General features: G+C 37.5%; 1 protein-coding gene across 1 annotated transcript; it reads right to left on the bottom strand.

Annotated features, from left to right (window-relative positions):
- Nucleotides 1-842: 842 nt before the first annotated feature.
- Nucleotides 843-8,876, bottom strand: LOC131002916 (protein root UVB sensitive 6). Its single transcript, XM_057929408.1, has 13 exons — nt 8,207-8,876; nt 7,656-7,754; nt 7,431-7,544; nt 5,816-5,887; nt 5,604-5,714; nt 5,396-5,515; nt 4,230-4,331; nt 4,044-4,116; nt 3,311-3,394; nt 3,092-3,156; nt 2,814-2,915; nt 2,558-2,737; nt 843-1,358 (listed from the first exon to the last, which is right to left on the bottom strand). Exons 1-13 carry the CDS (start codon nt 8,567-8,569, stop codon nt 1,293-1,295), a joined length of 1,551 nt encoding a protein of 516 aa, XP_057785391.1. The 5' UTR covers nt 8,570-8,876; the 3' UTR covers nt 843-1,292.
- Nucleotides 8,877-11,685: the final 2,809 nt, after the last annotated feature.

Genomic DNA, 11,685 nt, shown 5'->3' with positions numbered 1-11,685 from the left:
GTACTTGATCAAATAAGTACATCGCTACCACGCTCTTCGCTCAGCACTCGCGCCCTCCGTTTCTCTGCTAGTCCGGGGCTGATTGAAAAATATTACTCCCTCCGTCCCAATAAAAGTGACCACTTCTTTTTGGGCACGGAGATTAAGAAGAAGATTGTTATGTTTTAATTGAGTGTGACCCACCAAAATTAGTGAGTAATTTTTTGAAAGTGGCCTACAATTGTTGACCAAATTAGTGAGTAATTTTTGCATTTTTAGAAAGTGGCCTACAATTGTGACCAAATTAGTGAATAATTGTTGATTTAATTAAAGTAATCTTTTGCCATTTTTAGAAAGTAGCCACTTTTAATGGGACACCCAAAAAGAAAATGTGGCCACATTTATTGGGACGGAGGGAGTAATATTTTTAAAACATCACCTTTTTTTATCAATAATTACTTTTTCTTATAACAATAATTAGTTTATGGTCCGCCCATAAAAGCAACTCACGACCCGCCCCAGCCCCGACCTGACTCTTTTTTATATACGCTTGGTGTCACAAGAGACCAACTCCAACAAGACTAGTTCACAAAATCAAGTAGAGGCGTCAACTATGGCATTCCCCACGCGAGGCTTCCAATTGTAGGCTATGTGTCAACAAGCATTCATATCTCATTCAAAATAATTCCCAAATACGAGCGGTTTTGCGTTACAGAAGCAGCTTCCAATAAAGATTTTAGCAAATCCATCTCCACGATAAGTTCAGTCTTTCCACGGGCCCGGGTAGAACCTCAAAATTATCTAAAAGGCTGCATTATCATCGATCAAGAACAATCAAGCCATACAAACTAGAGATGTACCTCTGAGACAATCATTAAATTTAATTACAGATTACAAAGAGTGAAATATAGAATACAGTGCTAACGAGATTATTCCCCACAGAGGTGACTGACAAAGCCAAATATACATCACTATAGGATAAAATTTTATGAAGAACAGGAAAAGTCATGTGATAAAACTAAAATATATTGACAGATACCAAATCTGCACCTATATGATTAATCCACTCTCTCTCTCTCTCTCTCCCAGCTAAACAAACTTACACATCACAATCACCAGTTGTTATTTTTGTCAAGAATATTGCAGAAAACTGGTTTTGTGTTTACATGGAACGAGTGTCCCTGATTTGGCAACAACACCCCTTGCTCATCCCAAAGATCAGCATCTTCAACCTGATTTTAAGCAAGAAAGTGACTGGATCCCTTTGGATCCTTCTCCACACTTTTACATTATTTTAAGGTCCCACACGAACCCTATCTCGCCAATTCACATAGCCGCGGTCTGCCAGGATTTAGTAGTGATTCAGACATAACCCAACCCTGAGAGAGCAGGAAAATATCAGCAGCCATTTTGTAACAAGATGGTAACACTTCAATAATCGTTGTCTTCAAAAATAAATTAAAACACTTCTAACAATATTCAATTCACAAGGGACCATTTCTTAACAAGTTCGTATTACAGTTAACATGGTACATGCTAAGCACGTTAAGGTGAGAATGGAAAAGAGGCCATCATAACCATGGAATTTCTGAACAAATTAAAATAAATTTCACAGTAATCAAGAATTGGTGAAATTTGCATTACACTAACACTTATCTATGTATTGAAAAAGAATTTTCAGCCTGCACCGTTCAATAATTGAAAAAAGATGTGCAGCAAACAAAGTATTTATCAAGCATGTTTTCTTCACCACCGGCCACCACTCACTGCATGTTTTCTTCAAAGTAACAAAACAAAAAGATTTTCACCGAACATAGTATTTATCAAGCGTCCACTATATCTTTAAGGACAGTTAACTTCAACACCGGCCACCACTCACTGCACATGTTTTCTATAACCAACAATAACATCAATAATCACAGCGTTACGTAATTTTGCAGCTTTAGTTTCTGGTTCAAGCTGTGTGATAGATAGGGCAGGCAGTAACATCAGCTCCCCAACTGGTAAGTATAATATTAAGTTGAATTGTCTTGATCTCCTATATACACATCCTAGCTCAGAAACTTGAAACACCAAGTACCAACTAGCTATAGAGCCGCTTAGTGGAGACCCAACTTAAATCTCTAAGGGTGTGTTCTCTTTAGTTGTAAATTTATCATGGGAAAAGGAAGGATAAACAAAATTTCACCCTTTAAATCCTTCATTTCTTTTCCCACATTTCCTACTTGACCCTTACTCATTCCTCATTTATACTACAAAGGAGGGATAATATTATCCCTCCAAAAATGGTGTGATGATATTATCCCTCATTTGTAGTGTAAATGAGGAATAAGTAAGGGTCAAGTAGGAAATGTGGGAAAAGAAAGAAAGGATTTAATGGGTGAAATTTTGTTTATTCTTCCTTTTCACATGATAAATTTACAACCAAAGAGAACGCACCCTAATTTGTTTCTCTGACTATACTTCAAGGGCATTATATCATCATGCATTAGTTTAGAAAGAAATGGAATTCACTAGCTTCTTAAAGTATTTCAGTAGATTCATTTTGGTCCTGCTCTAGAAATAGGTAGCCCATTACCTGTTCTTTAACTTTGGTCTTAAAAGGCCCATATAGAGCTGACACCATCTTGTATGATTCTGCAACATGAGATTGTAGATCATCCAGTGAAGGCGATACAGGTGAAAGCTCATCATCTAGTTTCCTCAAGGATTGTTGGCTCTGATTGGAGGATTGAACTATGTGAAGCAGCACATGAGCCTGTAGTACAAAGGGAGTTTAGCCAAGAGTTCTAACATTTATTTTGATTACAAGATCAACAGATCCAAAATCTTACATGAAAAGCTGCTTTCAGAATATCATCAGACTTTGCTTGATCCTTGAACAAGGCATAGATATTTCCCTTTGAAGGATTATAAGTCACTATGTATCGCTCTTTCTGTGATTGAGTAAATTTGATTGGTAATTTGTAAGTAGAAGTAAAAAATTATAGCCAATCCAGAGCATGAACACAATAAAACAGGCGTGCACAGGCAAGTTGCCAATTAAAAGGCACTCCCAATGAAATTGAAACTTGACCGGTGTTAATCATTTGCCCACGACAGGGCACCATACCTCAAAAATTGGCTCCAAAGCTATATATGCAACAGGGTCTTGGAATGCATCTTTGAACCTTGGTCCTGCAAAAAAAGAAAAAAATTTGTCCATCTAAATCTTCCTTGGGGAAAAACCACATTTGGATGTTAATGTATGGGGATACAAGAAGCATACAGTGTGTGAATCTGTGTCTGTGAGTGTGCTGTAAATAAAGAAAGGGAGTGAGAGAAGGGCTACCAAGAACAATAGGTCTGTGTTGTTTCCATGGGGGAATGAAAATATTCTCCATTAAATTTCCCTCTTGCAAACTTGGAACGCGGCCTGAGATTGAAGCATAAAAAAAATAATGTGAAAGAGAATCACATGTTTTACCATATTTACAGATATCTTTGTTATTGTACAAATCCAAGTTTCAAGCAAAATAGATGAGATTTGGGTCTGTCCGACTTAAACAATCTTGTTTTGTCGAACATGAAGAAATAAAATAAGCATTGCAATTGCTGGAAACCAGACAAATGAAGGCGAAAAAGTGAAAGAAATTATTAAAAAGGTTACCACAAATTGCTATTTGTACCTGCTCTTATTTAAAACAAAAAGGAAAAATATGCTCCTGCAACACTCATTTCTTCTTCATTTCTGCTTGAATTCATAAACAGAAGAATGGAACTAAAATCGACCGAAAATTCTTGGTCAGTTTTGGTTCGGTTCGGTCCGGTCCATATTTTATATTAGTTTTGATTTTTCGCTTTTACCAGTTCAGTTCAGTTTTGCACCGAACCAACTGAATACTCATCCCTAATAATAAGACCTTGTGTTTGCCATCATTTCCTTTTCTCCTCCAACGTCACAGGCCAAATACCATTTTGAGAAACATTAATTAATCCTATTTCTCTCAAAAATAGATCATAATTAAATGAGAAAGTTGTGTAATGAGTGAAGAAGAGTATGAGAAACAAAGTAATCATCATACCCGTCTTTAGAAAGGATTCTGCTGCCACAGTGAAACGTGCACGATTTAGTGTATGCAAAACAACAGATTTCACCTGGAAACGTACAACAGCTGCAATCAATATTTCGTGATAGAGAACATAGAGTAATAAAGGAACAGAAGAGGATTTGGCTGGAGAGATAGATTAATATATTCACATCACGGAACCTCTTGATAAGAGCTCAAGATATATCCACAGGAGAGCAAACCAAATGTGGTGAACAAGGATGGGTTTTTTTTGGCAATCATTATGCTGAGTCCAGTTCCAAGCTGCATAAAGAAGATGCTCGTAATTACTTCGAACCCAAAGTTGGAAAAAAACGGGTTATTGAAAAAAGTATTAAAATACAATCATGAGTATTGAGTAATATTGCAAATTCACCACCCCACAATCTCAGCAAAACAAAATTTTAGAGATGCGTGATATTGACTAATTGAGACGGGATTACATTGCCCAGTTCCACACAAGGACAGAACAAATAATAGTTCCTTACTCATTTGAATTGATATATTATTGAAACAGAACCAAATCTCAACCAATGTAAAATATACATCAGTTTTGAGGTAGCCTGAAGTAAATGATGGTGTGTATATAGTCAAAATGGAATTCACCACAACCATATAGTGCTATATTATGCGAAAAACAAAACAGCAGCATGATGCTTTTTTCAGAAATGCAGTTTACTTAGACTATGTTAAAGTTTAGGGTTAATTGCATATAAATACACGAACTATACCCAAATTTTGGTTTTTAACCAAATTTATATTTTTGGTCAAAATATACATAAGCTTTTTTTTTTTTTGGAATTTGAGCTTAGCCCAAAGGTCGCTGGCTAATAACTTGATTGTCTGGAGTCCGATGGACAATCCGAAGGTGCCGTTGGAAAGCTCTTGACATTATCATTCTAATGATAATTATACTGTTGGGTTTTGGCCACAGGAAGTGATCGGAAAAATGACATGAAAGTTGATGTCATGAAATTCTATATTTTTTCCGTTTTCCAACCACTTCCGGTGACCAAAATCCAAAAGTATTGTATCATTAGAGAGCTATCATCAAGAGGTTTCTAATAGTACCTTCAAATTGTGTATTGGAATCAGACAACCAAGTTATTAGTCACCGAACTTTTGGACTCAGGCCGCCAAATTCCCAAAAATTAAAAGTTTATGTATTTTTTGACCAAAAAAATAAATATGATTAAAACCAAATTTTGGGTATAGTTTGTGTATTTATAGGAAATTAACCCTATATTTTATAGCAAAATATGCAAGAAATTCATCTTATCAGTTAGCTTGGTGATGTGAGCTTAAGTTGCAAAAACGAACAAGCATACCAGATCTGCTATGTTTCCAACACATTCTCCCTTTGCAGTGACATCTCCTATATTTTCTCCTTTAGCAAAGGCTTTGTATATTGGCGTTCGAGTAGATGTTGATGTCACCGCAGCGACATTCTATAAGAAAACAAGGAGCATGTATGAAATAAATTTTTTCAATTGCTGACAGATATTGATGGATTAACTAGACAAATAGTGACAAAACCTTAGCCACATTTGCAGCACATGCTAATGGAAGAAACAGATGGGGAACAGCTGCAGTTGCCAATTCTACTCCAGCTCCCAACTCCATAAGGAGATCACCAGCAAACCTAAGCTGTATAAAGCTCAACACATAAGATACTGAAGAGTTGAACTTGAAGAACTTTTTAACATTAAATTCTACTGCTTCACCAACAATTTCAAACAATTTATTACCTGCTTCAAGTCATAATCAAACTTCTTCCCTTGTCGAGCAAAGAGCATCTTCCCGACCCGCCCAGCACCATCCTAGGTATATCACAGATTCTGAAGTTAGCTTCTTAAAAACTAGCATTAACAGTCGGAATGGTCGGAGCGTTTAGCTCATAGCTTCCTAGCTACAATTAAGACTAGGAAAAACAAGACTTAGAAGTCCTTATTTCATTGATTTAATCCTAGCTATTGAGTATTTAGTCTATTAACTCTTTAGTAGCCGCTCCCCCCAGCCCTCCCTTTTTGAGTACGGGCCTTCATAGATTTAATCGAGTCTATAAGAACAAGAAGGAAGTCTATAAGAACAAGAAGGAAGCTACTATCTAGCGTTCGTGCCCTACAACTAGTAGGTCACTCACTCGCTAAGAGTTGTTTATAGATGAGTTACATCTGTCTTTAATAAAGCAACAAGAAGAACAATTAGGAGTTTTCTTACTAGCTTTTGGCTTTACTCTAACTCTAGTAGCCGCTCCCCCCAGCCCTCCCTTTTTGGAGTACGGGCCTGGGGGAAGCTACAGGCAACAACTAGCTACTCTAGTTACGCTCGTGATACACTTTGGTGCATCACTCCCTGCTCATTGATGACTTAGAGTTAGTTGGAAATTTCTTATATGACTACTGAACCCCTTCGTTCGAGTTAGTGAGATGGTTGGCAAGCGGAGCATCAATAGATCGAATACTATTGGAAGTGAGACTGTCTTGGGTTTGCCTATGAACTCATTGCTATGAACGGGGGGACAAGAAGGCAGTAGTGTGCTATATACTGGGATGGCTTGCTCTCAAAACCCATCGAGATCTCAGATAATAGCGGGTATCAGAAAATTAGAGGTTTTGTGCCCAAGCTGATCGAAGAATCCACACTGGTCCTAGATATAGGTATATTTTCCTAGCTAAGAGTCAAATCTAGCTTTAGGTTGATATACCTAGGATTAGGAGGAAAACAGAGGGAAGCCCTCGTTGTCACGAGTGCCTTGAGCTGATTGAATTCCTGGTCCGGGCTACTAGGAGTAGTCCGGATTGAGCTCTTTTCAAGAGCTTAAAAGCAAGGAAAAGAAGCCCTATAAGGGTATCTATCAAGCGAGCCCATAAACGAGCGTTTAAGGGCTCGTTAGCAGCTAGCTTCCCTTTATCTAGCTCTTTATCAGCAACTGTAAGTCTATAGAAAGCCCTATGAAGATATTAGAAAGGGGTTAGCTCATAGCATCTAGCTACTAGCATCTAGCCTTCAGATCATGAACACTCGTTTAGAAAAAGCACTTAAATGTATGTCTATGGTCCACAGAAGTACCCTGCTCCTGAAATTTCACTTGGTCCTTTCATTTGAAGAACTATAATTCCAAAGTAAATAATGGCATTCATAAATGTAGACTGTACAGGTGAAACTCAACTTAAGCTACATAATTGGCATCACTATAACGGAACTCTTGAAGCTTCAGATTTTAGTAGGTACTGGCCATGCCATTAAGGCACAGCTCTTAAGAATTCAACCAATACCTTCAAGATTTTGTGCGACATTGATGTTTTATGCACAAAAAGTTGTTCTAACACATAACTACCTCATCGGGCTTAGTATGTGTACCTTGAGAATCCAATTGATAGCTACAGCACCTGGTGCAGATCTATTTCGGGAGACTCCAAGTGAACTTAGGAGGGTTTGTGTGGTGAAAACACCCATGGCTCCACCAAAGAAGTGCTACAACCAAAATAACATCACTATCACCATACTGGAGGGACTGGATTTCGCATACAGTTAAAGGGTGAAGGAAACTGCAATGTTGGTACCAATATCTATCAGCAAAAGTACCTTTAATGCTCTCCAAGTCATGTACGGCACATAGGAAGGTGTAACGCTGTCTGGGAAACCTTCAGGAACCACGTAAGATCTTATGAATGTTATCAACTCCTACAAGAAAAAAAACACAGCTTAAGTAAAGAGACAACTAAACTCGTAATGAAAGACTTGCTTAGTCTTATATGGTCTTAGGGATGCAGTCTCGGTTCCCCACTATGTTTTCTTCATAAATGTCCGGTTGACAAATCTTTATAGATGACCTTTAACGTGTTCACACGCCTAATAATGCAGCTAATATATACATTGTTTGGCTTCAGCGTTAGAAAAATGTTAACATCAGCGTGAAAAACAAGATATATTCACTTTTATGAATGGAAGCCTTAGAGATCTCAATGCTAACTCCAGAAAAATGCACTTAAGCTGCACTAAATTCATCAAATAAACTGTAAGGAGGAATAGAATTCTTCTTTCTGATGCAGTCAGTTTATCAAACAATGCACGGAATCAATAAGGACTTCAAGAAGAAAATGTAACGAAAATAGCACCAAACAGATAATACTGACATCAGCAGGTGACAACGGAGTCTGCAAACAGACAGCACGAATGGAATTCTTCTTCAATTGTTTGGAAGCAAAATTCCTAGCGCCGATGCTATCATCTGCGAAGTATTGCCACCGTCTGCCATCAATCTCCTCGCAGCAGATCAACCTCAAGCTCGAATTCAGGAACTGATCGTCGACTAGGCCGCCGAAGCTGGAATCCTGGAGCAGTGGCAGTTCCTGAGGCGCCACAGCAGCCGGTGAGGGCGACGGCGGAGGAGCCGAGGCAAGGTTGGCGCTGATGCGGAGCGTCTCGCGTACGAGCAGGCGCGTGTCTGAGGAGGTCAGGGTTTGCGAGGGGGAATTGGAGGGGTTCTTCAGCTTCATTGCGTCCAAACAAAACACAACCTCGAGATCAAATTGCGGGGCACAAAATGTGTGTTTGCGTGTATATTAGGGAGGGAGGAGAGAATGAGAGTCTAAATAGAGAAATTCGAAAACTATGTTTAGGTGCGGAGAATAAGAGAGAGATTTTCTTGTTGTGATTTTGTAGTATGCTCGGCCCTTCTTCTTCTTCTTTCTCTCACTTGAGAAAGACAGAGAGAGAGAGAGGGAGCGGTGTGGTGTAGGGAGGTGCAATTTTGAGGAGGACGGAGAGGATTTTGATGCAATGACGAATGGAGGCATGGGAACAAGGGTGAAACGACGACGTGGCAGTTGGTGATGTACACATAGGCTGTGACACTGTTGGCATCACGCATCAGGCTATCAGCTGGGGGTTCTTTTTTTTTTTTTGACAGCTTGTGTATCAGTTATATTTTCAGTGTAAACTAGTTTGTTGTCCCGTGTGATGCATAGGGCTGCCACCGATTCAAGAACCGCCGGTTTCGGGCCTGAATCGATGGTTCAGGTTCGAAAATTTATTGAATCTGAACCGGTTCGCCTAAAATTTGAAGGGCTTGTTTTCGGACCCTAAACCAACGGCTCCGGGCTGGGCCGGAAACCAGCGGTTCTGGGGCCGAAAATCGGCGGTTTCCGGGCTTTTTTCCTTTTTAATTTTTTTTGTATTCTTTTTTATAAAATTAAATGATTTGTGATGAAATTTCAAAATTTTTATTCAACTTAAAATATAAAATATAAACATGTGTTGAAATATAAAATATAAACATGTGTTGTAATTGAAAATATAAACATGAAATATTTTTTATGTCATATTTTTAAATTAAATGACTTGTGTTGAAAATTTATATTTTATAAACATGACAATTAATATATTTTTAAATAATATTTTTTTTATGTTATCTTAATTCTTAAGTAATACTTGTGTTCTTTTAATTAATATCATGTCATTTTTTTTTAAATTTATAACAAGTTGACAATCAAAATATTTTTTTTGATTAAATGACTTGTGTTGAAAATTGAAATAAGTAAACTAACTAACACTAACACATTTACAATCAAAATAATGCATAAAAATTGATATCTTTATTGAATTTATTTTATGTATAAAAAAAATAGTGTCAATATATGAATCTAGCCTATTTCATATTGTAAACTTAAAATTTAGCCTATAGGATAAATTTTTTAAATTTAAGCCAGTTTTTTTGTGAAATGTCAGAAATGCCCTTGTATAAATAGTGAATTGTGGCATTTTGAAAGCTGAAGCGTGAATTCTGCTTCTTTTCTCCTTCAATCCTTCAAATCTTGAAATCTTCAAATCTTCAAGCCTCCAACTGCAAATCTTCATCGTCTTCCGGCGTCGTGCGGCGCTCCAATTGTCATCTCCGTTGCTGCGCCACTTGAATTTGTCGTCGATGTGCGTGATTTTAAATATTCAATTTTTTTTGGTTCGATTTTGTTGTTTTTGATAGTTCATTGCTGTCGATTTTATCACCGTGGAGTTTCTAGGTTAAAGGTTAGAGCTTTGGTTTCTGTAGTTGTTATGAATGTTCTTCAATTCTCAACTAATTCGTTGAATTCATGATTAGTTTTTTAAATTCACAACTGCTTTGTGCCTTAGATTCGTTTACATGAACTGGAAACTAGGGCTGGTTGTGCTGGTTGTGAATTATAGGTATAAACCTATAATTCACAACCATATTAATTTTAGTTGTGAATTTCGTATTTTAGTTCTGAATTATATATAGTTTTAGATCTGTTGTGAATTAGTGTCTTCGGTTGTGAATTGACAACTGTTTGATGTATTCTGTTGTGAATTAGTGTCTTCGGTTGTGAATTGACAACAGTTTGATGTATTATGTTGTGAATTAGTATCGTTGGTTGTGAATTCCCTGTTTCAGTTGCTAATTTCCGGATTTTATGTTTTAATTTACAATTTTTTTATTAATTATATTTTATTATACAGATGAGTCGACCTGGGATTATTATATATTATGGTGGTGAATTGGTGAATGACAAGTATTGTCGCAGCCCGACATCTAGCCAGTGATAGCGTAGATTGGGTATCGATACGACTAATAAAATGGTAGGGTAGAACAAGGAAATCTGAAAGACTTATCAAGCGGAAGCTACTAATAATTCAAGTTGAAACAATTAAAATATCATCAAACTTAATAGAAACATTATCGGCTTCACTTATTCAAATGTATCAAGGTTCTAGTCAACAAAAACAAAGGGAGTATAGCTAAATATTTACAATGATTCATATTGCTCAGAGTAGCACAACATAGCGTGATCAGACTATATGTATGAAGACATATAGCTGAGAGTAACAATCCTAATTAAGTTTCAAGAACATAGTCTTCAACTATTCGCACAACCGTATAGAAGTAAAATACGGTACTCAAAAGGGTCGTCTATGAACAACAGCCCTCCAGCGATCCCCCAATCTCTCTCCTTGCTCATCCTGCACATTTAGAAATACATGCAGGGCTGAGTATAAATACTCAGTGGACATAAGCCGAAAATAAACAAACTCGCTCTTAGAGCTATACATTTAACTTGCCATTTAAACATCACACAGGGGTTTTTCCTTAAAAGAACCTGTGTAAGCAATTGATAAATTTCAAGCATCATAAAGTAATGAAAGATAGACTGCAGTCACAAATACTTAGCATGTAGTACCACTTCTACAACTCATCATCATCATCATGGTACTGAGAAGTAGGCCTCCTTCTCAAGCACCGTAACCGACCGACCTGACAGTCGGCTCACAGTCATTTCTGACCGGCCAACCCGGTATACAGCTCACGGTTACCTCTGTGTACACAATCCTGCCTTTGGCAGGACCCGAAATCGTCTCATCTCATCAGTAGAGGGTAACGTACAGGCTCGTCGTCATCAAAACTCGGCAAGTTAATTAGTTCAAACATCAATTTATCTCAAATCATCTTAAAACTTATATACATCATCATAATCATCATTTAGAAAGCCAGTAATAGGAGTATTAGAAAGTAATGCCCACCTGGAAATCTTAGCCTTGGTCCTCGTACTTCGGAGAAATCCTACTTATGTCCTTGACTCGTGTCTTTAGATATCATCAT

Source organism: Salvia miltiorrhiza, unplaced genomic scaffold (genome assembly GCF_028751815.1).
Source record: "Salvia miltiorrhiza cultivar Shanhuang (shh) unplaced genomic scaffold, IMPLAD_Smil_shh fragScaff_scaffold_39, whole genome shotgun sequence".
Taxonomy (NCBI): domain Eukaryota; kingdom Viridiplantae; phylum Streptophyta; class Magnoliopsida; order Lamiales; family Lamiaceae; genus Salvia; species Salvia miltiorrhiza.
This window is presented reverse-complemented; position numbering and strand designations above follow the sequence as displayed.

Coding starts and splice junctions, on each gene's coding strand:
- LOC131002916 (XM_057929408.1), bottom strand. CDS start 8,569: ATGAAGCTGAAGAACCCCTCCAATTCCCCCTCGCAAACCCTGACCTCC. Junction 7,755..8,206: donor CTCCGTTGTCACCTGCTGAT/GTCAGTATTATC, acceptor TTTTTCTTGTAG/GAGTTGATAACATTCATAAG. Junction 7,545..7,655: donor TGACTTGGAGAGCATTAAAG/GTACTTTTGCTG, acceptor TTTTGGTTGTAG/CACTTCTTTGGTGGAGCCAT.